Source organism: Typopeltis vanoorti, chromosome 24, assembly GCF_054136105.1.
Source record: "Typopeltis vanoorti isolate ZY-2024b chromosome 24, IOZ_Tvanoo_1.0, whole genome shotgun sequence".
Lineage (NCBI taxonomy): Eukaryota > Metazoa > Arthropoda > Arachnida > Uropygi > Thelyphonidae > Typopeltis > Typopeltis vanoorti.
The window spans coordinates 75,312,964-75,340,626 of record NC_143572.1 but is presented as its reverse complement, the minus strand read 5'-3'; the positions used below and the strand labels follow the sequence as shown (position 1 = coordinate 75,340,626).

Below are 27,663 nucleotides of genomic sequence, written 5' to 3'. Positions count from 1 at the left end.
ATTAAATCTGTTGGAAAGAGATACTTTCTTGCATTTAAGTTTTTTTATGGCACATGCCTGTTTCTTTGTCTCTCTTTTAAGAAGCATTTTAGTATAATGATTTCATCATTGTTACATAAACTTCTCAAAGATTCTTTCTTTAAAGCTGTGAAATTATTTTTTGGCATATGACTGTTTAATAAAACTGAAGCACTTAGTAATTTTATGGATCATGCCTCTTCATGAGATGACAGAAATTTAATAGCTTTTTTCAACACTAGTCATAATGTCTGCTTTTGAGATGTTTTGGAGTGATGGTATAATAAAAGTGTTCAAAACTGAAGCTTCTATATCAGTATGATTATAGTTTGAAAAATTTAATACAAATTTATTAGATTTCTGAAAGGTTTTGTTTTTGTGAATTCTGTTGTATAAATATTTGAATTTTTCTGACAATCTATGTTTGCAATCTTTGTCTATTCCTGAGACCTTCTTTGAATATATGCTATGTATAACATGCCATGTATTTGGGGATATTAGCCAGAGTACAACATAGGTGATATGTGTTTTACTTAGTTGAGAATAAGTCTGATCTAGTCTTTTGTATTTCGGCTCCCAAAAGAGCAAAACTTGTGCTTCTGTATATCCTGCATGCTTTTGCAGAATGTATATTTTCTTTGATATTTAAAAATTCAGAAATTATAGAGTTATCTCTGCAATTTTTAAAGAAATTATGTTGGAAAGCAATACTTTTTTTTGCATTTAAGTTTTTCTAAGGAATATATCTGTTTCTTGGTCTCTCTGTCAAGACGATACATTTTTGTGATTCACAATGAGTAGATTTGCTTGATTGATAATAACCACATTTTTAACTCATATGCAGTTGTTTATTTATACTAGATGTGTTTCCTCTACATGTTTCCTACTTAAAAAATCTCAAAGCATTTTGTAAATAAACTTTCGAACATTCAAATTTCCCCATCCGATATTCTAGCCAGTTTAGATGCAGTTTAGTTATTTACCAACTTTCCTATTTGAAGAATCAATAGATGAAACCTATTTCCTCCAGACATCACACATCTCTTCCAACATTACCTAAAATCTTCATTCTTCACTTGGAAAGGAAAATTTTACTACCAAATATATGGTATTGCAATAGGCTCACCTCTATCTCCTCCAAGATTCAGCTATAGAACTGGCATCTTTGAAATGATAAAGATGTGGATGACATCTTTATCATCTGGAAACACACCCAGAAAGACCTGAAAGGTTTTCTGAATAATTGACATTCAAAAACAAAATTCACATTAGAAGTAAAAAAGAACAGAAAATTACCATTCTTAGACATTCTTGTCAACAAAAACATAGCTGGAGAATTAGAAATCTATAGGAAAGATACCCAGACAGATAGGTACCTACAAACAAGCTCATTCTATCACTCTCAACAAAAATTATATATAATCAAAACCTTGAAAAATAGAGTTTTAAACATACTAAAAAATTATGACACCAAATGAAAACAAGAACTTCAAATCCTGTTTCCTCAGTTCCTCCAAAATGGATTCTCAAAGAAACCTGTTTTCTGATGAACCATCCCAATGATAACACAGAAATTAACTACAAAGACACATTATCTATTCTATACATTGGCAGTGCATCAAGAAAAATAGCCAAAATATTAAAGGCAGTCAACATCAGAATGCATTCAAACCAATCAACATCTTATGAAGCTTTCTACACTCCCATAAAGGTAAAGTTCCATTTTATAAACATCTGGGTATATACATCCGGGTGTATACAAGATTCCGTGCTATTGTGGGAAAATATATGTAGGTCAGACTAGGAGAAGTTTTGAAATCCACATAAAGAACATGTGTGCAATGTTGAAAACAAATGGGAAGAAAAAAGTGGACTCGTGACACACATCCTCAAAAAACATCACAGGTAAATTGGCATGCATCCTCCCTGCCATACTTAGAAGAGAATTACTTTGACAGGTTGTTCAAGGAGTCCTCCAAGGTCATTCACTCAAAAGGCACACTAAATAGAAATCAAGGGATGATCCTTCACAATATCTGAAAAACATTAACACGTGTAAAATTTAAGACCTCTCCTATGCCAACAATTACATACAGAGTTTACACAACAATGGAGAGGCTGCATGTAACATGTCTAATGATATTCATGATTAGATTACCATTCCAGCTGTTTTTAACTATAGATATTAACTGCTGTTGGAAAACATTTAATTTATTGCTGTTTTTTATTTATGTTAAGTAACCTCCCAATAATACTGTTAGTCATATACGAGGGGGTCCAAAAATAACCAGAATTATTTTTTATAAAAAAATTTATTATAAAAGTTTATAATACCATATTCTAGTCTCCTTCAAAGTACTCTCCATGTGAGTCAATGTACTTGTCCCAACATTTTTTCCACTGCTGGAAACAGTTCTGGAACTGTTCAACTTGAGTACTGTTTATGGCCTCCAGCAACTTTTCTTTCATTTTGTCCACATCAACCAATTACTGCCCTTTTGTGGTTTTCTTTATCCCTGGGAATAAAAAAAAAAAAAAAAAAAAAAAAAAGTCGCATGGAGAGAGAGAGATCTGTTGAGTAGGGAGGGTGGGGGAACAACCAGCATTTTTTGTCAAGAACTGTTGGACAGGCTGTGTGGGCTGGAGCATTGTTGTGGTGCAGCAACCAATCTCTGCTACTCCACACCTCTGGAGTTGTACACTTTCATTGCACACTATCATGCAATCTTCTCAAAACGTTGAGATAAAAATGTTTACTGTCTGTCCAGGAGGAACAAATTCTTTGTGTACAGTTCTAGTCACATCAGAAAAATAAATCAACATTGTCGTGACGTTTGATCGTATTTGACATGCCTTCTTGGGTCTCGGTGAATTTGCAGGTTTCCTTTGGCTTGATGCATGTTTTGTTTCTAGATCATAACCATAGCACCAAGACTCATCCCTTTTCACAACTTTTGAAAGAAAGTTCTGGTCACTAAGAACTTGCTCCCTCAAATCATGGCAAACATTCACACAATTTTTTTTTTTTTATCCTCTGTGAGCAAATAAGGCACAAATTTTTAGTGGACATGCATTTCATTTGCAAATCTTCTGTTAAAATTTGCCGTCATGAACTCCATGACAAATTCGTCTCTTCAGAAACTTGCTCAGTGGTCTTTTGATGATTTTCATTGATTGCCTGGCAAACCTTTTTGATGTTTTCATAATTTCTGCTTGTCAAAGGTTGGCCAAATCGTAGTTAGTTTTCAACTGACGTCCTCATTTTTGAAATGGGAAAATCAATCATAGACCTGTGTTTTACCTTAAGTGTCATCCTTAAAGGCTTGCCGAAGCATAATGATAGTTTCAGCTGCAGTTTTACCCAAAGAAAACAAAATTTCATGCACACTCCATGTGGGCACCCATCACAAAATCACCAAACTTGCTTGTATGCACTAACAAAAAAGCAGCCAGAACAACAAACTAGCTCACACAGGATGATGCACTTGCCAGACTAGCGCAGAAAACTGCACACTCATGATGCCTAGCAGCATCAGTATCATCCGTAACAAGAAAATGCGTGTTCATGACAAGTTCAGATTCCAGTTATTTTGAGTATCCCTTCATTGACAGTGAAACACGTAGAGGAAATATATCTAGTATAAATAACCAATTACATATGAGTTAAAAACATGGTTATTATCAATCAAGAAAATCTACTTGTAGTGAATCACAAAAATGTATCATTTTGAGAGACAAAGAAACAGGTATGTTTTTTCTTAGAACTTAAATGCAAGAAAGTATCACTTTCCAACAGATTTAATTTCTTGAAAAATTGCAGAGATAACTCTATATTTCATACATTTTTAAGGATCAAAGAAAATATACATTCTGCCCAAAGTGCAGAGTATATAGAGAAGAGTAAGTTTTGCTCTTTTGTGAGCTGAAATGCATTTAGCATTCTTTGATCTTACTCATCCTCATATTAAAGCAAATTATACTTGCCACAAAATTATGTTCTTGTTTAATCCTTTATCCAAGAACAAACAAAGTTTACGCATGAAGTATCTTCACAACTAGGCTACTTGTACGTACAGAGTCTGATAACTTCATATCAATTACCTTATTATCTCAGAATGCAAACCACACTTCATTTCAGATGTGCATTTTGCTATACATTAAGAGAAGGGTTACTACCCAGACTGGTTTCGACCTTTATTGAAGTCATATCAGTGGGATTCAGACCCAAGAAGATGTTGAATTTATGCAAACATCACATACACTATGGTGACAAAGGTATTTGGACACCTATTTGTGATTTAAAAAGAAATGCATTTTAATTACATTTGTAGTACCAAGTGGGACCACCTTTGGTCTGAATGACAGCAACTACACTTTGGGATATGCTTTCAACCAATTTCTGATATGTCACAACAGGAATATTCTTCCATTCCTCATGCAAAGCTACCCCCATTGCTGATGATGGCCACTTCTGGAGTGAATTCTGCATTTTAATTCATTCCAAAGATGTTTGATGGGGTCGAGTTCGGACTCTGAGCCAGTCAGTCCAAAAGTTCATCATTGTTTTGTGAAAACCAGTCTTGGACATGCAGTACAGTATGGCATGGAGCATTGTCAGGCTGAAACATGCAAGGGTCACTGGCAAAGTACTTCCACAGCATCAGAAGCATGAAGTTGTCCAGAATATTAAGATAGCCATCAGATGTCAAGATTTTTGCATATGTTCACCAATGGACCAAGCCCCATCCAACTGAAACATCCCTATACCATTACCAAGCCTTCACCAAACTTGACAATTGGAATGATGCAGTTCTGCCAGAACCATTTCCTAGGTAATCTCCAGATCCAAACACAACCATCAGAGTGTTAGAAGTGTGATTCATCTCTCCAGATGACCCTTTTGCAATCATCTATGGTCCAGGAACAGTGTGAAAGACACCAGCCCCAAACCTTTGGCATTTATTGGTGGTATAGCTTGTTTGTTGCAGCTCTGCCATGGTAACCTAAGGCATGCAACTCTCTGTGGACAGTTCTAGTGCTGACAGATGTCCCTGCAGCATTTTCCAGGTTAACTGTGAGATTCACTGCTGAATGACATGTGGGATGCTCAAACATTCTGAGACTGAGCTTGTCAATCTCGGTCAGTGAGTGTCAGTGGCCTCCCAGGGCATTTTCCTTCTGTGGTAGCACCATCAATTTTCTATCTACAAATGACATAAGCAAAAGTGGATTTCAGTGTACTGAGATGGGTAGCAATGTCACAGACAGAAAGATCACTGATGTGACATCCAATTACCATCCTACATTGGATGTTTGTCAGCTCATTTGAATGCTGCATCTTGACATCAAGTACAGTGCAAAACATGCAGCACATCCTGTCTTATATTACCATACTTACCCAGACACTCCCTGAATATTTGCATGTAGTAGGATCTGAAATCATGTGGCATGCAGGGTGTCCAAATACTTTTTTCAGCATAGTGTATTTCTCACAAGTAAGAAGTTTGTGCATGAAGATTTTTCACATGCAAATTTGCTTTTGCTTCTTAACCAAGTGAAAAACCTTTCAACCAATATCTCTGATCCAGAGTATTTTTAATAATAAGATAATGTACCTTTTTAGCTCCTTGTATATATGAGAAATATATGACTCCTGCATTAATTCAACCATGGTATCTTCTTCAGTCTGGCTCCTGTTGATGAGACCTCAATAAAGGTTGAAACTGGTCTGGATAGTGGTCGTTAATACATGGCATTATATACATATTGAAAGAAAGTGTACTTTGCATTATTGGATACTAAGGCAAGTGATATGAGGTCATCAGCCTCTGTATACAAGTAGCCTAGTTGTGAAGATACTTCACATGGAGACTTTGTTTGCTTACACATAGATGAAGGATTAAACAAGAATATAATTTCTTGCAAGTATAATCTGCTTTCTAACTGAAAAAGCTTTCAATATCATTTTCATATTCTCACCTACATCCCTCTTAATAACCTTAGAATTTCACTAATTTTGCACTTCTGCTGAACAAATGTTGTTCCAGAAACCTAATACCAAATCTATTCAAATACTGATATTCATCAGTCATATCTTAAAAACTGCACACCACCGATTTGCTTCATGGCCCTTCTCGGTTCACTTCTATCATACATTAGCAATAGACTTATAAACTTGACCCTCTTTCTCAGTAACTTTTCAATATGCTTATAATTGAGGATGAAAATCTGGTAGTAACTTAGTTCATCAATGAAATTTGCTTAAATATAACAATTATCCTGACCAAACCCCAAAGCTGTATATCAAAGTCATCTACACCCTCTGTCCAAAAAGAAACCGAACTTTTCAAAAATGGAAAAAACTAGTTGACTTGTTGTCGAAAGTGACAACCTTCATTAGTGTTGTGTCAACTGCTTATGATATTTGTTTCATTAGAAGCTCAGTTATAGTAACAGCGTGTTTTGATGAACAGCCGTAACATGAGTTTCAAACAAAGAGTCGCGATTCACTTTTGTGTTAAACTTGGTAAAAGTTTTGCCAAAACGCATCAAATGCTTCAAAAAGCATACAGTGATGAATGCTTATCCTTGTACTCACGTTCACGAGTGGTTTAAGCGATTTCAAAGTGGTCGTGAGATGCTTGAGGACAACAAAAAGCTGGACCGTCCAAAAACTAGACTGAGCGAAGTTAACATCCAAAAAGTGCGTGATTTCATCAAAGAAAACCCGAAATCGTCCATGAGATTGATTGAAGATGAATTGGGGATTCCAAAATCAACTGTGCACAACATTTTGACCGAGAGTTTGGGCCTTCGTAAATTGAGTTTGCAATTCCCCACAAGTTGACCAACGACCAAAAAATGTATTGAATTGAACACTGCAAGGACCTCATTAAAACTGCTCATAAGGACTCTTAAACTTCCTTGAAACGATCGTTACTGGTGACGAAATGTGGTGTTTTGAGTATGAGCCCGAAACAAAGCACCAGAGTGCTGAGTGGAGACCACCAGAAGAGGGACATCCGAAAAAAAGTCGCTTGGAGAAGTCAAAAGTAAAGACATGTTGATTTGTTTCTACGATTCCAAGGGCATTATCCACAAAGAATTCGTTCCACCTGGCCAAACAGTCAATGGTGAGTTTTATCGAAGTTTTGAAGCGATTGATAGCAAGAATTGGTCACATATGGTATGAATATCGTGATGCAAGCAGCTGGTCACTTTTGCACGATATTGCACCATCTCATCGTTCGAACATTGTGAGACAGTTTTTGAGCAAAAATCAAGTTTGTGTGTTGAATCACTCACCGTATTCACCTGATTTAGCACCCTGTGATTTCTTTCTCGTTCCCTGACTTTATTTGCCGATGAAAGGAAAGTGATATGACACCATTGAAAACGTTCAAGTGGCAGTAACGACAACCCTCAACAGTATCCTAAAAACTGATATAAACAACTCGTTTAATGAATTAATTGACCGTGCCAAATGCTGTATCGAAGCTGAGGGAAAGTATATTGATTGAAATAAATGATTTGAATAATTATAATTGGCCTGTGTTTTATTTTCTATCAAAAGTTAGGGTTTCTTTTTGGACAGAGGGTGTACAAGCTGTGTACTAAACAAGAAATAACTTCCTTAAAAAATTCTACAAGAAAAAAATGAATCATTTATAATTAAAGCAGCTGATGAGGGTAATGTTGCCATCATTATGAAGTAAACAGAATACAACAAAAAAATGCATGATCTTCTAGATGGCAATTCAACTTACCAAATTATAGATAAAGATCCCCATGTCTGAAAGCAATTGCAGTATTTATAGAGCCCCAAAAATTCACAAATTTAATACTTCCCCATGTCCTATAACCAATAATATAGCCAGTCTTATTTTGAAACTTGTCAGTTAGCACCTGCTCCCTTCTCAACAGGGGAACAAGTGGTATTCTTAGTTACTTGTGGGTGACACTGAAAAGTAACTCCTCTACACACACAAAAATTCTGTTCATTTCAGATTTATAGTAAAACATCACATAATCAAATCCCTGTTTTGTAACCTTAAGGGATGCACAGGATAATTATGATAGTACTACATGAAAGCGTTACAACTTTACTAACTTCTGATCAATAATTTTCCTCCAAATTAATCTGTCCGTCATGACTCCAACATTATCAAATCTTATATTTCTGTCTTTTAAGGCACTTTTTTTTACAGTATCAATCCGTTTACATCTTGGTCTTCTTCTGGGTCTTTTTCCTGCCAACCTGGCAAAAAATATACTTCTTTGCTAATCTTTCCTCTCCCATTTTCTTTAAGTGACCATACCACATGAATGCCAACATTGACAAGTTCTTTCCTAATATCCTCATTTTTAATGTAATGCAGCCATGGATATCATCTGTTCACTCCACTAATCTTTCTCAGAACTCTCATATATGAGGTTTTCAGTCTTTGATCAAATATTTTATTTCTAACCCAGCTTTCAGATCATATGCATCAAGAGAAAGGTTACCACCCAGACTGGTTTCAGCCTTTATTGTGGCCATATCAGTGGGAGCCAGACCCAAGAAGATGTTGAATTAATACAACATCACATAAGTTTGTTATGCATTTTGAAAAAACTAAGATCCAAGCTATAAAGAAACTCACTAAACTTCACATTGTGGAAACTGTATCTTTAGCAGCATTCTCTATGGATGTGAGGCCTGGGTACTTCTGAGAGAATCTGAAAGTAGGATATTTGCATTTGAGAGGAAGTGCTATAAAAAGATCTTGAGAAAGCTGGATCCAGAAAGTGAACAATAAGGAAATCTATAGACAAATACAACCAAAAGAAAACCTGATCCAGATAATTATCCAAAGAAACTATCATCTTTCTTTCTACATATATTTGGCCACATATGTAGAATGAACAGTGAGAGGAAATTAAAAACGCTATTGTTTGGGATGATTGAAGGAAAGAACAAAATCGAAGACCAAACAGAGAATGGAACATCATTGTCAAATGGTGCAGAAACTGCACACAAACTAAGTCATCTTGCGCAAAATAGAATGCAATGGAAACATCATATCAAGATGGCATCACACACCTATGGGTGTTGAACCCGTAGTGGTGGTGGTTGTTATTCATTAGTTAAAATCGGTTCGAATGCTGTTTTCTATACAGTTAATTTAGTGTTTTGACTAATTTTTTTTGATGTTTTCAACTGCCTATTTTCATTGTCCTTTTATTTCTGATTTTCATACTAACTGGTAATTGACTTAAGGAATTTACAACGCATAAAACAGATATTAATTAAAGGAAACTTGAATGAATACCTTCAATATTTCGGCAACGTCACGTTGCCATCTTCAGGAACATACAAATATGATATTTACATACCGGCACTAACAAAAGCAAATGAGAAAGAAGGCAAGAAACTATTATTGTTCCTAAAGTCCTAATGGTGCCCCCTAGCAGGCTAATTGGGTTGTCTTGGCTGTTGGGCTGAGTTTGGGTGCATGAGACTGTCCCAAATTTGGGGCAGTCTCATTCACCCAAATTTGTTGAGGTTTGGAATGTTTTTAAGAGCTGCTGATGATCCTATGAATAATCGTTCATACTTGAACTTGCTGCGGTGTATTATTTTAGTTTTCTTCCAATGAATTCTATGACGGGTATCTATGGCATGGTCTGCAAGCCCAAAGTGGCTGTACTGGTGAAACCGGGTGTAGTCTTTGTGTTCTGAAATCCTGATATTTGCTGTCCTGCCTGTTTGGCCAAAGTAGGACAATTTACAGCTGCAAGGGACCTAGTATACACCAGGTAGGTCTAGGGGAAGTGGTTGGTCTTTGATAGAGTGGATAAGGGACGCCAACTTTTTATATAGTCTATAACAAGAAGTTAGGTCATATTTTTTGAGGATATTGGTTATTTTCTCAGAGGTGCCCCAGATGTAGGGGATGGTGATAGATTTAGTGTAATCTTTATTGTGAAAGGAGGGGGGGGGGGGTTGTTTACTGGTTTTAGTATTTTTTCGGGGTTTTAGCCATTGGCTAAGAAAGTGTTGAGGATGTGGTTTAGTTCAGTGGTTAGGGCATCGTCATCTGAGCAGATTAATTTTGCCCTGTTATATAGCGTTTTTATAACCTCATATTGTTGTCAAGGGTGGTGGTGGGATTGTTGGTGAATGTATCTGCCTGTATGGGTGGGTTTTCTATAAACAGAGAAAACCAAAGATCCATCAGGCTGGCGAGTGATTAGAGTGTCTAGGAAGGGGAGGGTGTTGTTTTCCTCTTTTTCCAAGGTGAACTAGATCCTGGGGTGTTGGTTGTTTAAGTGTGTTAGGAAGGAGTGGAGGGTATCTGAGCCATCATCATCATCATCAAATTCCTGCCATGTACCCTCAAGGGGTGTACAGGATATGACAGTACTACATGAAAAAATTACATCATTACTAACTTCCTATCTACAATTTTCCTCCAAATCAGTCTGTTACTTGTCAAGACTCCAACATTATCAGATCTTATATTTCTATCGTCTAAGGCACTTTGTACCGTATCAATCCACCTATATCTTGGTCTTCCTCTGGGTCGTTTTCCTGCCAACCTGGCAGAGAACACTTGTTTTGCTAATCTTTCCTCTCCCATTCTATTTAAGTGACCATACCATCTGAGATTAGCTCTGCTAATGCATTCCTGGATGCTGACAATGTCAAGTTCTTTCCTAATATCCTCATTTTTAATATGATATTGCCATTGATGCCATCTGTTCACGCCTCTAATCTTTCTCAGGACTCTCATATCTGCGGTCTCTAGTCTTTGGTCAAGTGTTTTACTTCTGACCCAGCTCTCAGATCCATAAGTTAAAATTGGTTTGAACACAGTCTTGTATACAGCTAATTTAGTATTCCGACTAATTTCTTTCTTATTCCATATGAATTTATTCAATTGACTTCCCACGATACCAGCTTTGCTGATTCTGTTGTCTATTTCTATATTTAGTTTACCATCTTCAGTAAAAATTGTGCCTAAGTAGCTGAAATGTTTTACTTGTTCCACAGGTTTTCCATTCACAACACAGTTGACATTTTCAATGATTCTGCCTATTTTCATTGTCTTTGTCTTTTTATTGCTGACCTTCATACCATATCTATTACAACGGCTATTCAATTTAGTCAGAGAATCTTGCAGACTTGTAGCGGATTTATTTAGAAGTATAACATCATCCGCATAAAGCAAAGAGCTGACATTAACATCTCCAATTTTGATATCAGGTTTAATACCACATTCCTTCATAATGTGATCCATATAGATAATGAATAACAGAGGGGATAACGTACATCCTTGTCTCACACCAGATTTAACATTAAACCATCTTCCTGTACTTCCTTCAATTCTAACTGCAGACTCACAACTCAAATAAAGACTAAGTATTGCTTGATATAATGCCCCATTGACACCATATAACTGCAGCGTATTGAATAGCTTCTCTCTTGGCACCTTGTCATATGCCTTTTCCAAATCGACAAAACTTAAATACAGATCTTTGTTATATTCCCATGCTTTCTCGACTATTTGTCGTAAAGTGAAGATCTGATCCTGACAGCCTCTATTTGGCCTGAATCCAGCTTGTTCTTCACCAAGCTTTTCTTCCACAATTCTTCTCAACCGTTTCTCAAGTATACTTGCATAGATCTTGCCAGGAACACTCAGTAGGGAAATACCTCTGTAATTCTCACATTCAGTTTTATTTCCCTTTTTATATATGGGTACTATGAGAGCTCTACTCCAATCATCGGGAATTCGTCCCTCTGTCCAGGCTTTCTGAACTATGCAGTGCAACCACTGTAAGACTCTTATACCACCATACTTCAGCATTTCTGGTCGAATATCATCTACTCCTGCTGCCTTTCCACATTTCAAGCCTTTGATGGCTTTTTCTACTTCAAGTATGGATATGTATTCCTGACTGCATGCCTGGTCAGTGTATTTTATCACTGTGCTGTCATCACTGCTTGTTTCATTTAGCAGTTTTTCAAAGTAATTACTCCATACTTCAAGGATATCTTTTTCTCCTGTTTTCATTTCACCTTTATCATCTCTAATTCCTTTTACAGCACTCTTTCCTCCATTCCTAAGCTTCTTCAACAACCTCCAGAATATTTTGCCACCTTCTTGATATTTATTTTCTATATTCTTGCCAAAGTCCTCCCATGACTTTTGTTTAGCTAGTTTTACACACTGTTTAGCTTTCTTACATTTGTCTCTGTATTCTGTAAGAGTAAAAGCTGACTTATTTGCCAGGAACTTTTGATATGCTTTCTTCTTTTCCTTCACTGCCTCTTTAACTTCCTGTGTCCACCAGGGAGTTCTGATTTTTTTATCTTTGCACACAACCTCACCACATGCCTCTCTGGCAGAATCAATCAATGTTTCCTTTAGAGTTTGCCACTGAATCTCCAAGGTTTGATTCCTGTTCTCAAACTCTTTCATTTTCTTTTCAATAATATTTCTGTATTTTAGTCTACAGTTTACATCTGAGAGCTGCTCAACTTTTATTCGCTTTAAAACTTTCTTACATGTTATTCTTTTCAATATGAAATTCAATTTTATCCTGCTCAAGACTAAATAGTGATCACTTCCAATTTCAAATCCTCTGTACACTCTGGTGTCCTGCACCAGGGAGAAAACATCACTATCAACAATAACATAGTCAATGAGACTTTTCTTATTCCTAGCCTCTTCTCTCCATGTGAATTTGTGCACATTTTTATGTTGGAACATGGTGTTAGTAATAACCAGTCCATGTCCTGAGCAGAAATCCAACAGATATTTGCCATTATTATTAGCTTTGCTCTTTTCTCCAAATTTTCCCAAAATATTTTTGTATGTCTCACAATCATTTCCTACTCTACTATTTAGATCCCCAACAAGGACCAACTTTTCCTTTTTCATTGTGTCAGTTGCTTTTTCTAAAGCCTCAAAAAATTCCTCCACTTCTACCTTAGTAGAACCTTCTGTCTGACCATAGGCACAAATAAGTCTCATTGTCCAGTTCCCCATTCTCATATTTGCCCACATTACTCTACTTGAGACTGACTGCCATTCAAGAAGATTAGCCTCTTATTTTGTGTTGAATACTATGGCTACTCCTTCTTTTCCTTGATTGTTATTGCCTGAATATAACATTTTGTATTTATAGCTCAGAAAGATCTCACCAGTTTTGGTCTTTTTTGTTTCAGTCACCCCTATTATGTCGATCTGGTACTTATCTAATTCCTCAGCTAGCTCCATTTCTTTGCCATTCAGGCTTCTTACGTTGATAGTACCGATCTTTAACTCTGGTGATGTTGAGTTGGGGTTTGTTTTCAGATTTGTTCCAGTAGCTGACTTTTCGCTGTTCGCCCTGGTTCCCTGGCAAAAACAACGGGGGCCTTGTTTAACCGGGCGACGCCCCAGCCGGCATGAAATTTTGTCATGTTGTACCATCATTTTTTATTTTGGTTTAACCAATAAGAATACAATTTGGTCGGCTAAATCCCAAATTGCCAGCCCATCCTCGTTCGTTCAGTATCAAAGTAGATACCCAACAGGGTGCACCACGAGAAGGTGAGGATTGGTCATTAGGTCAGAAGCCCTGGTCGGTTCTCTGCATTCCTTTAAAGGCTATGTGGAGGCCTCCTCTCAGCCATGTGGCCAAATAGCAAACACATCATCCACGTACTGAAGCCAAATAGTCGGTTTTTGTGGGGCAGAGTTTAAGGCTTTCTCTTCAAAGGTCTCCATAAAGAAGTTGGCCAAGGGCAGGGAAAGTGGTGAACCCATGGATGTCTCCTCTATCTGTTTGTAGAATTTTCCTTGCCAAACAAAATAGCCTGGGTTCATTGTGAACTGAAATAGGGCTGAGATATCGGGCAGAAATTTAGCTTGGATGAGCTTTAGGATTTCCTTGAGTGGGACATTTATGAACAAGCAGATACATTTACCAACATTCCTCCCACCCACCCCTCACAACAATATGGGGTTATAAAAACACTATATAACAGGGCAAAATTAATCTGCTCAGATGACGATGCCCTAACCACTGAACTAAACCACATCCTCAACACTTTCTTAGCCAATGGCTACAACCCCCCCCCCCCTAAAAAAAAATCCAAAAAAATACTACAACCAGTAAACCACAACCCCACCCTTCCCCCCCTTCACAATAAAGATTACACTAAATCTATCACCATCCCCTACATCTGGGGCACCTCTGAGAAAATAACCAATATCCTCAAAAAATATGACCTAACTTCTTGTTATAGACCATATAAAAAGTTGGCATCCCTTATCTGCTCTATCAAAGACCAACCACTTCCCCTAGACCTACCTGGTGTATACCAGGTCCCTTGCAGCTGTAAATTGTCCTACTTTGGCCAAACAGGCAGGATAGCGAATATCAGGATTTCAGAACACAAAAACTATATCCAGTTTCACCAGTACAGCCACTCTGGGCTTGCAGACCATGCCATAGATACCCGCCATAGAATTCATTGGAAGAAAACTAAAATAATACACTGCAGCAAGTTCAAGTACGAAAGATTATTCATGGGATCATCAGCAGCTCTAAAAATGTTCCAAACCTCAACAAATTTAGGTGCATGAGACTGTCCCAAATTTGGGAGACTTACATCAGAACTTCAGCCCAACGGCCAAGACAACCCAATTAGCCTGCTAGCAGGCAACATTAGAACTTTAGGAACAGTAATAGTTTCTTGCCTTCTTCCTCATTTGCTTTTGTTAGTGCCTGCATGCAAATATCATATTTGTATGTTCCTGAAGATGGCAACGTGACATTGCCAAAATATTGAAGGTATTCATTAAAGTTTCCTTTAATTGATATCTGTTTTATGCATTGTAAATTCCTTAAGTCAATTACCAGTTATGTATGATCAACTTATAAACCTTGCTACAAGATTTTCATACTAATGTTACAGCAATTATTCAATTTGTTCAAGTAATCTTACAGACTTGTACTGGATTTATTCAGAAGTATAACATCATCTGCATAAAGTAAAGCGCTAAGATTAATATATCCAATTCTGATATCAGGTTTAATACCACTTTCCTTCTTAATGTGATCGATACAGGCCATGAATAACAGTGGAATAATATGCACCCTTATTGCACACTTGATTTAACTTGATTTGAGTTCTTTCTTTGAAGAACTTTCCTCTTCACCTTGTCATATGCTTTTCCGCATCTACAAAACTTAAATACAAATCCTTGTTTTTCCAAGATTTCTCAACTGTTTGTCTTAAAGTGAAAATCTGATCCTGATAACCCCTGTTTGGCCTGAATCCATTTTGTTCTTCACCAAGCTTCTCTTTCACAATTTTTCTTAGTTGTTTCTCAAGTATATCTTCATTAATCTTTCCAGGAACACTCAATAGGGAAATAGTTCTGTAATTCTCACTTTTAGAATTACTTTATTTCCCTTTTTTTTTTATAGATGGGTACTACTATGAGAACTCTACTCCAGTCATCTGGAATTCAATCCTCTGACCAGACCTTCTGATTTATGGAACAAAGCCACTGTAAAACTTTTATACCTCCATATTTGAGCATTTCTGGTTGCATATCATCTACTCCAGTTGTCTTTCCTCACTTCACGTTTTTGGTAATGTTTTGCTTGTTTCGTTTATGAAACACTGCTTAGCAGTCTTTCAAAGTAATATGCCCAACATCAAGAATAACTATCTTCGGTTTTCATGTCACCTTTATCATCTCTGATTTCTTTTACAGTACTTTTCCTCCATTTCTAAGCTTTTTTAGTAGCCTTCAGTTTTTCAATTCACCTCTGAAAGCTGCTCAACCTTAATTCATTTTAAAACTTTCTTACACAGTCTTCTTTTCAATATAAAATTCAATTTTATCCTGCTGAGAACTAAATAGTGATCACTTCCTTTTTCAAATCCTCTGTATACTCTTATGTCCTTAATCAATGGGAAATCATCGCTCTCAACTATAACATAGTCAATGAAACTTTTCTTATTTCTTGCATCTTCTCTCCATGTGAATTTGTATACATTTTTATGTTGGAACATGGTTTACATCCTTTCTCCAAATTTTCCCAAAACATATCTATATGTCTGATAATCATTTTCTGTTTTGCTGTTTAGATCAACAATGAACAACTTTTCATTTTTCATTGTGCCAACTTGCCTTCTGTTATGTCTCAAAAAAATTCCTCCATTTCTTCCTTAGTAGAGTCTTTTCTAGGATAATAAGCATAAATGAGTTTCATTATCCAGTTTCCCATTCTGACATTTACCTTCACCATTCCACTTGATATTGCATGCCATTGAAGAAGATTATCCTTGTATTTAATGTTGAATACTATAGCTGTTTCCTCTTTTCCCTGATTGTTATTGCCTGAATATAACATTTTGTATTTGTTACTTAGAAAGATATCACCCCCCCCATCATGCATATTATGTAGATGTGGTACTTATCCAATTCTTCTGCTAGTTCCATTTCTTTTCCATTGATGCTTCTTACATTGATAATACCAGTCTTGAACTCTGCTAATGTTGAGTTGGGATGTGTTCCGAGATTCGTTCCAGTAGCTGACTTTACACCGTTTGCCCTGGTTCCCTGTTGTTTTCAACAGGGGCCTTGTTTAACCGGGCGACACCCCAGCTGACATGAAATTCAGTTATGTAAAAAAAAATCATATCCTTAAAAATTCAGATGTCATGGTTAGTTTCAATATTGATTTTCAATTTCTATATACCATTAGCAGAGACTTTTGACTTAATAGAGTCACAGAATTTCCCTAGATGTATTTGAATTATTCAAATTTACAGTATATGCAGGTTACATTATGTTAAAAGGAAGAATCTACAGACAAATTAATTGAACTACACTGGGTTTTTCCCCCTTCTCTCCTGTTGCTAATTTCTGTATAGATTTGTTGGAGAACAAAACACTTCTTAACAAAACACTTGACTATTCTCAAACTTTTAGTCTGACTATGCCATATGGATGATGCATCGTCATTCGCAGTTTGATCCCAGGACCTTTTCAGATTCTTTTTTTTAAGTCATCTAAACACCAGCACTCTAAAATGCACAAAAATAATCAAATAACTGTCTACCCTTTTTTGATGCTTTCACTTGTTTTTCAAATGGATCTGTTTTTTTTTTTTTTTTCTATTTATACAAAGCCAATGTGCACACACTGGAAGATATTTGTATAGATAAAATTGTATATTTATCTATGCAACAATATGGGACCTTCAAAACAATAACTAACCCAAAGACAGAGTTGTAATGTATTCTGTGATGCAGGTTTTACCACAGAAGTCAAATACCTCTGCCACATTTTTTTATCCATTGCCAACATCCTCTATAATATAGATAAAATACTACATGCTCCCTACTCCCATAACACACAAAACCAAAGCACTCAAGGTATATCTGAAAAGACAGCTGAAGTACTAAAAAAATATCTTCACACCAGTTAAATTAGTGTCCGGATTTGCTCACCAAAGGTCAAACTCCATCCTTTGTAATATCCTGCAATGTATGAAATGACTTTAATATGGCTCTGTCTGTGGACAGACAGGATGATCTGTTAATATCTTCCTTGGACAACTGTTAAATACATTTCTACCATCATTGTCATGTTGGGACTGGTAGACTATACTTTGAATAGCCTTTCACACAGGATTAGATGAAAGAAAAATAATCTGTTATACAGATTTTTGATTTATAGAGACAAAATTTCCCTAGATGTATTTGAATTATTCAAATACATCTTGAAGGTCCCAATAAACATGAGTCTGTAAACTAAGCATTTGGAGGAGGGGGAGAGACTTTTCAGTTGAAGCACTAATGCTGACAGCAAGCAAAGCAGATAGATGCAACTTGTTGCATCTATCTGCTTTGCTTGCTGTCAGCATTAGTGCCTTAGTGCCTGGAGTTCTCCTCGTGTAATAAGCATCCTGTGAAAGATACCATTTGTTTCAGTGTGTCTGAGTTACATATTGGCATTTATGCAATGTAAGATGGGTTCACATTTACTGAATTGGCTTATACACACTTTTGTCATAGATGCACATAGAAATGCACACAAAGCAAGTTAGCTTTTTCAAGAGGCTTTCCCTGGTCATTAAATTCCATACTCTCAAACATTCACTCTTTCATTGCTGGCTTTATATGCTTGGTAGTTTCTGCACCACAAAATAAGAGGGAACAAAGAACCATGAGGATACCAGGAACTGAAGAAAACATATTGCATCTACTGACATGGAATTCATGCACTGGTACTTGGAGAATTGCAGAAGCATTTCAAGGGAAGGAAAATTGGCTTTATCCATACCATTTACAGGAGGTTCAAGCACTTTTAACAGTCATCATCAACTAGTATTTTGCCAGTGGTTTCTATAACAATGTATCTGGACCCCACAGATTCTCTTGTGTTTTCACACTTTTCAGAGATGAGGCGATGTTCATCCAAGAAGGAATATTCAGTTATCACAATGGTCACATGTGAGCCAATCAAATTCCATATGCAGTTATTCAGTCTAGACAGATTAATAGGACTGTTTGTTTTGCCAAACATGCTCACAGGACCTTTGTGCTTCTTGCAAAACCTGTTAGACAACATCTTCTGTGTTGTGCTCAATGATATTCTGTTGGTGCAGGAGAGAAATGTGTGTTTCATGCATGCTAGTGCTCACCACACTTTGGTTGTGAAGCCTGAGGGTATATTGAACAAGGTTTCCTGAAAGTCGGATTGGTTGCAGTGGACCAATTACATTCTTTCTTTGTTGCCCCCTTTTTTTTTATGTTGGGCCCATACACAAGAGGTTGGTTGATCAACCTGTAGTACATTAGTACTGTACATGGGTGACAAAGACATTACGAAGACTGTTCCATAGTACAACAGTTGCAGGGATGAAGGAGGAGAAACTTATTCTGTGGGTTTCAAGGTGCACTGTGAAGAGATGCTCAGTACTAAGCCCATTGCAACACATACAGCAGCTGTATGTGTTCCAATGGGCTTAGTAGTGAGTGTGGGAATTATTAATGCTATTTCAGATGAACATTTGCCATGGAAATATTTGTAGAATACACAAATTGCAGAGATTAAACTCTATGTGAAATTGAGGAGAGTGAGTTAGTAAGAGATGGGTCATTTATCAACCTAATTGCTCTCCTCTGTATTGAGTCAAGCATTTTGAAGGAGCTTTTAGGAGCCCTGCTCCAAATGTGAGAGCGGTATTCAATAGCTGAGCAGATTTGTGACATGTATAAGGTCAACAGCTGTTTAGAGGTGAAGTAACGAAAGAGAAATCCTAGTTTTTTGGAAGTTGAAGATGCAGTGGTTGTGATAAGTTTTTGTCATGAGTGGCCTGATATCAGGATAATTCCAAGAAGAGAAATCTCATCTTGTCTGGAAATTTGAGTGTTATCAAAAATAATATTGAGGGGGGGGGGGAGGAGAAATGGTTATTTTTTTGTGAGAAATAAGACAGAACTGGGTTTTTCTAGCATTGAAGTTGACGAGGTTATCTGAGCCCCATTGAAGGATGACTTGTAAGTCAGAATTGAGGGCAGTGGTGGTTGATGTTCTGTAGGTTGAAGTGAGTTGCATAGAGTAAGGTTTTTCAAATGAAAGGGAGGAGTGCAATGTGCTATCATCTGCAAAACTGTGTATTGGGTTGAAGGTCAGCTGAAGTATGTCATTGATATACAGAAGGGAGAGGGTTGGTCAGAGAACAGAACCCTGTGCAACCCCAGTTGGATGGTGAGAGGATAGGACACTGTCTACCATTACACAAGTGTGTGTCCAGACAAAGCTAGCAATCCAACTGCAGAAGTCCTGAGTCAGTCCAAATGATGGAAAGTTTGCTTAGTAAGCAAACAGATCTTAGTAAGCCTTTGTGCCAGACCCAGTCGAGAGCTTTGGAGATATCAAGTGCAACCATTTGAAATTTGCCAAATTTCTCCATGGCATTTGTCCAGAGATGGGTGATATAGATCTCTTGACGGAATCCATTCTGGTGGGTTGCTTAATAACTGGGTACCTTCAAGATAGTTTAGGAGTTCAGAATTGATGGTTTTCTCCATCACTTTAGATAGGACTGAGGTGAGTGAGATCACCTGTGTGAGTCAGTCACCTGATCTGAATCCTGTGTGGTTTTATTTGCAGGACCATTTGAAATCATTGATGTACTCTAACCTCATTGGGGCAAATGCTAATGAACTTCAGGTACATATTGAAGATGCATACACTACCATTAGACACCAACCAAGAGCTGTGGAGTGCATGAGGGCTGGCAGCTGAGATTATTTCAAACACTTGCTGTGAAGTACATTCGACCTACAATGTTTCTTTTGCTAGTCACTAATGGATTTATGCATATTTTTTGACATTGTGCTTCTATCTGCATTATAGGTTGTTGTCTTTTGAGCCAACAGCCCCTATAACGCAGTCTGTATATTGGAAATGGACTAGAGATATTTATTGAGATATTTTTGCAAGTTTTGAGGTGTGTAAGTAGACCTTTAAAATTATGACACAGGATGGGAAACCCTGTATGAAAGTTGCTACACATTAGACAGCAAAGGCAATGAAACCTAATTCCAACAAGTATGGCTACATTAATTTTCCTAAAATTTTGGAGACAAGTCATTTTAAGATCAACTCTAACCCAGTAACTGTAAGCTTCTATTTATACAATATTAGAGAGTACCAAGTTGAAACTTCATTTTTTGTTAATGAGTGTATGAAATAATCTAAATTGTTTCCTATACTATAGTGTACTGTGGCAAGTAATTATGTTCTGAAGATGCTGGTTAAAAATCCAGTGAAATAATAGTCAGTGAATATTTTAATATTTATTGTTATGGTGTTTATAATAACATTAAAATATGATGATTAAGGATAAAAATGTTTGATTTTTCTGCTTCTCATGCTTTTATATTTATAATTACACCCTTTCACATATAATTGCTTCTTAGTCTATTCTTTTCCCGAAAGTTCGGCTTTGATCCACGTGCAGCCAACCTTATTGATAGGTAAGTTACATAGAACTATGTAAGCAAGTTATAATGAAATTTTCTTCAAGAAAAGAATAAATTAAAGTTATTGAATAGAACATACCAGTGTTATTTTTTATATATTTTTAGATCTCTCCCTCCCCCCATCTCTCTCTCTCTAAAAATGCAGATTCTTCTCAAATTAGCAATAAACAGATCTGTCTACTATTTAAGCTTCTAGTTATGGGTTATAAGTTTATGACTTTATAGATTTTACTTGAGACCACTGTAGTTGCAGGTCCATGGACTATATATTAATATATATATATATATATATATATATGCAGCTTCCATCCATGGAAATTGTAAGCAAGTCATTCATTAGCCTTATGGTCTAAGGGTTAGATAATCTGAAAACACTCTGTATTGAGTGTTTGATATGTGTCATAATGTGTCATAAGTGTCATAATGCAATCATTAAACCTTTTTCAAGCCTTCAGCCTTCAATATTGGTTTTATATTGAACAATAAAATGTACCACCTAATGACATTCACAAACATTGAAATGAATAGTGTTGTCAGCTATTGTCATATAGCAGACTGTTGATTCAAATGCATTACATCTTTCACTGGTATCTCTGCTGAACTTGGAGAATGGAAGCACCATCCACTCAGCCAACCAGACAGGTGATTTGTTCTTTGGTTGAAAGCGGATTTGAATATCATCTATGATTCAGAGAACTTTTGTAAGAGCATTTTCAACTGAAGGTAAGTTACCTGGTCTCACATGGAGATGGAATGGTTTCCTTCCCTGAAACCAGGTTCCTTATCTCACATAATGGACAAATTATCCATAAGAATACATGCAATTTAGTATGCATAATATCGAAGCCTAATAGCCTTACTTTCTTAAGGCTAGGAACTTTTATATTAAGTCTGTTGAATTTGCATTTGCTAGACCGAAACTGAATATTTAGCAATGCAAGTAATTCATTTCTTTTTTTAAATGGGTGATATTTTGAGAATTGTTGACAGATTAACTGCTGTAAAAATAAAGAGTAATACTTAGGAGAGCGAGATTTTCAGTATTTGAAATTTATATACTTGAATGATAGGCAATTTTCATAGATGGGATTCGTATTAAAAAAAAAGTAATGGGAACAGATTTCAAAATGGGAAATGGAAAATTGAACAATGAGACTTATTTGTATCTATGATCCCACAAAATATTCTAGTTGAAAAGAAGAACGTATTGGAATTCATTGAGTCATTAGAGAAGCCATCTGACATAATGAAGAAGGAAAAGCTGGTATTTGTTAGATCTAAACATTAGAGTAAGAAACGTATCCTAGATATACAGAAATGTTTTGGAGAAAGAAGTAAAGTTAATAATTGTAACTGCTCTGTTTCTATTCATTATATGGACTATTCATTACTGTCATCATATTTGAACATAAAAATCTGCATGAATTCATCTGGAGAGAACACACAAGAAATAAGTCTTACCTACCATGTTATTGTTGATAATATTTTCACACTGCATTAGTATACAAGAGAAAACAATGGACATAGATATTTGTGAATGTCTTTAGGTGGTAGATGAATTTCATCATCCTCTGTGAGACCACCACCATGCTGTTGAAAACTTGAAGTGGCTCAAAAAAGTTTCATGCTTGGTCTCTGGAACAAGATTTCCAGGTCATCTAATCCCTAGCCCACTGATAGCAGTGTATTATACATCTGAATAGTAATAACATAAATTTAATTATATTATTCTCATAGTTGAAAAAAGAGCTTAGAAGACTTCAGTTTATCAATGTAACGTTATTGAATGGAAGGATATGATGAATCCATTATTATTTCAAAGTCATATATTTGAAAATTTGAAACTTAATTAAATATCGAAAAATTGATATATATACTGATTATGTATACATGTGTGTATACATAATCAGTATACACACACACATGGGGGGGGGGGATCTTGCAAGTTCTGATAAACATCTAGAACAAAAATGATATCAAAGCAACTGATATAATCACAAAAAAAAGAACATACCTTTGAAACCCTTTAAAACCATTTTAGAATAAATTGTAATACAGGTAACCCTCGCATAATGCAGATGTTAGGATCCACAGAAATGCCGCGTTATATAAATCGCGTTATGCAAGACTCAGATTACATAGAAAAAGTAGGGTTATGTTCCAAAATCGTTTTTTTTTTTTCTAATTATATAAACAACAATGACATATCCAACAAAAAATATTTTTATTTAATTCAGGTAATTCATGTAAGTTACGAAAACATATAAACTATGAAACAAATACACAGTATAAATTTATAAAAATACAAATTGTACTTAAGTTTCATTGCGCATAATGGATAAATGTTTTAGGCAAAATAAAATAAAGTGCATATTTTAATCGTCATCACTGTCTTCAAAACGAACATTTCATAGATGTTCTTTATTACGAGTTGCTGGACGTCGTCATCGCTTGAAATCTCTTCAACATCATTTCTATAATTCTTTGCATACTTCGGCTGGTTTAGTTATCAAAAAAGTCAGTAATAAGACCTTGCATACCACTATGCTGCAATTTTTTTTATTAAATACATAATACGGAGCTAAACAAATATCCAATTGTCTCATGAATTTTCTGGAGAGCTCCATTGAGGGATCATTATCTGTAAAATTACTTTCTTGCCAAGTACAATCCTGCTAATTTCTTTAAACTGAATTCTTTAACGGATTCATCGCAATCAGAATCTTCGGCAGAACTTTCCCCGCCATTCGGTTCGACATCATCTATTAATTGCATCAGTTCCTCCTCATTTAAATCTATTTCCCAATCAATTAATTCACTAATTTCGTTTTCAACCACATCGCAGAAGCCCTCTAAGTGGGCATTACTATAAAAATAAATTTTTACACAAAAAAAGCATTACATATTGTATATAACTGACCAGAAAATAAAGTGCTCAGCTTGAGATTAACACACTTATGATTTTTAATGCGCTTTCCTGGCAGAAAACGAAGACAATGTTCAACAATAATTAATACTTTATACAGTAAACAATTGGCGTACATGGGTGCTAAAGGGTATTTCTCCTAATATAAATTCGCTACTTATAACTACATATGCATATAGGCAGGCGCAAATTTAACAGAGATAAAATTTGATTTTCAAGTTGTGTGGTGAAAAACATATGATAAAGGGTTACTACAATTTGTAGACCGTGTTTTTATCAAAACTGTATTGTATAAGTACTGCGTTGAAAGGGTTGCCACAATTTGTAGACTGCGTTATAACGAAACTGTGTTGTATAAGTACCGCGTTATATGAGGGTTACCTGTAATTTGTTCGAGGTGTTTATCAGAACTTTCCAGACCCCCCTGTATACACATACAGACATAACTTTGAACTATGTATTGCTGTCATATTATCCTGTAGTTATGATGAATAGTTATTATTAACTGATTATTATTATATGCAAGACTTGAAAAATTTTGTACTGGCTCACCAGTCAGACAAATATTTCATTGGTCAGATGTTAGCATGGTTTACTGTGCGACAGCCACGCAATATATCATAGTCACATGGATCTGGTCATTTTATAAGCTTTTGCTAATTCTATGGCTGATTGCTGATTTTGACCCTGTATGATTACCAGCATTGAGGCAAATATGTTAATTACTTATGCATTAGTTTATTTGCCAGTCTCTGAAGAAAAAAAAATTTCATGCATTTTATAAGTGATACAAGACATTTATTATTTATAATTTTAGTAATATATACTACTTTTTGCTTCTGATAATTAAAATGTGCCTTGTATCGCTTTTTATGAAAAAATCAAACACTTTCTTCTGTTGTCATAAACAAATGTTAAACATTCAGTATCATAAAACTCTCAAAAAAATTAAAACCCTTAAATCTACACCAACTATATTAGTACATTTCTGAAGTCTGATTGGCTGTAGAATATTATCAGACAAACAAGGTCTGTTCTCATACAACATGGCAGCAGCTCACAAATCAAGCAAAAAATATTTGGTTAAAATCTGCATAAAAAATTTATTTTGTGAAAATAAATACATCTTTCTCAACTCTTAATATCCACTATAAGTGTTCAAATTCTGCATATTCAATCACTAGGTAAGAAATAAATAATTGATTACCTCATGGTACAACTTGAGCACTCTAAAAATAAAATGATGAATGCCTATTCTGTCTTCTCACTGGTCATATTCCATTATGATAAAAACAGTGATAATCGACATTAAAGAGATTTGTAATTGCCATCATTCTCTAACAGGTGCGATAAGTAAGATAAATGTATTTTTTTTTCTTTTTTTTTAACTACGCGTGGATAGGCTTATGTGTTCGTCAGACATGTTGTAATAGGTTTCACGGTATAATAAGAACACAGATGGTTAAGAAAATAACTATTTATTAACTATTTAGCTTTTAAGTTAATAAATAGTTATTTTCTTAACCATCTGTGTTCTTATTATACCGTGAAACCTATTACAACATTTTTTTTTTTTACTGATCAACTGAAAATTCTCACTTGTCACAGACAAGCTCATTTTCAAGAGCCCTGATTATATTGTAAGCAAGTCTTGTTGCTATCAAGTTACTGTACAGAATTTTTTTCTACCATCAAGTTAGCTTTTGTTTGAATGCTGTTTTTGTGTGTGTGTGTGTGTGTGTGTGTGTGTGTGTGTGTGTGTGTGGAGTAGTACAGTAATTTGCTGAAACATTCAGACATGAATGTTCTTTAAGCTCTTATAACACACCTGAAGAAAAAAAGCTCATTGCTCCTGTTGTCCATCTACATTTTAGTAACATGGTAGTGTACTAACTGGGAAATTTACTTTTGGTGCAGGATTGGTTTGGCATAATCAAGTTGATATCAATCCAAAAAAAATGTCTACCTGTTTTTTTTTTTTTTTTGGTAACATTGAGCAGCATATTATAGTTTTTAAATCCACTTTACTGCGATTCAGCAGTTGCTCAGCATCAATAACAGTTATCATAATTTTAAATGAAAAACTGGTATTTAGGCTCATATTGATAGTTACTCATATTTCAAGTATAAGAATCTAGATGATATAATAACTAAAATATTTTGATTATTATTTCCTATATTTTGACAAAGTCAAATTGATATCATTAAAGAACAATACACATTGTCTTGTTTGGCACTAATGGGCTGAGGAGTGAGAAAGTATTGGAAGGAGTTGCTGGATGAAGCAAAAATGAAGAGCGAGAAGGTGAAAATCATAAGTCTCCTACTCTGCTCTGATATGTTATCAAACTGGTCATGTGCTAGTCCTGCACCATAATAACTGTCCCAAATGGTATAGACCATTCACTGAACTTAATTATGTTTTGTTCTTTTGCAGCATTGTGTATTTAATATCAGCAGGAGCATCTCCCGTTTTTGGCCTCTTGGTTGATAAAACAGGACGCAATCTATCTTGGGTCTTCCTGGCTGCCATAATAACACTTATTGCTCACATGCTTCTGGCCTTTACTTTTGTCAACCCATGGGTTGCTATGGTAATCTTAATTTTATACATAATATGGTTTACCTTAATGAAAAAGAATTGTGAATTTTGCTTGTAAAGAGAGATGTTTACATTTTAGAAATAAAAAACACTGCTATTAATAATTACTTAAATTTTTGAACAAAACTACAGGTTCCACAGATGAAGATTCTATTCGTTCAATTATAAAAAATCTGTGGATTTTTTATAATTGAACTAATTATCAAAATAATAACATTGAAAAAAAATGCTTATGAATAGTTGTTTTTCCTTACTAAATTGGATATACTAATTATGAAAATGATAGTTGCAATTTTTAAAATGAACCTTACAAATTGCAAGTTATTTTTTTTATTCATATTCAGGATACATGAAAGTACATACTACCATCTGTAAAGCATTTTGGAAAATTGATATTACATGAATAATATCAACCTTCTAAAGTGCAAATTGAACTCTTACCCAGGGGCAATGAGTATCCTGCAGCAAGAGGTAAAAAGCACCCTAATCCCTCTCATAATGAGTAGAATTAGGATCATAGAAAGTTGATGCAGTGGTATGATAACAGTAGTAATGTTGGATCATACTTCCTTGTTTTTGATCTGCCATCTTGTTTTATCTCTGTTCTTAAACAAGTAATAAGTTGCTGGTTGATTACTAATTTAAATATAGAGAAATTTATATTTTTAGACTGCACCACTCTATATCTAGATTAGTCTAATGAAAATTAGTGAAACCAAGCATCAACTAATTTTATATCAATATTATTTCTTAGGTAGACCGAGTTTATCTTTTATTTTAAACAGGTCCGATAATTTCATGAACGGTGCAGTAAAGGAGATTCAGGCAAACACAATTTTAAAATCATCAAAACAAAACATTTAATTCTGGGTTATATATTATACATATAAACTCAATTCTGAGAACAAGATAATATAAATGTCTTAGCTTAACTGGTCACAACATCTTACAGATTCAGTCTATGGGCATTCTGCTATCAGACTTATAGCTTTCACAATATTAAAATAACTTTTAATAGAGTTCAATATCACAAAATCTCTTAGTAACAAATTTTACTATTATCAC

At 35.4% G+C, this 27,663-nt stretch overlaps 1 protein-coding gene across 1 annotated transcript in view; it reads left to right on the top strand.

The window, feature by feature from the left end:
* The window catches only part of LOC150093413 (lysosomal dipeptide transporter MFSD1-like), a 214,904-nt gene that overhangs the window by 112,643 nt on the left and 74,598 nt on the right, over positions 1-27,663 (top strand). The window contains exons 8-9 of the mRNA XM_090413277.1: positions 21,008-21,064; positions 26,434-26,590. Of these exons, the coding sequence (XP_090269403.1) occupies positions 21,008-21,064; positions 26,434-26,590 (214 nt within the window). The remainder of the gene's footprint in view (positions 1-21,007; positions 21,065-26,433; positions 26,591-27,663) is intronic.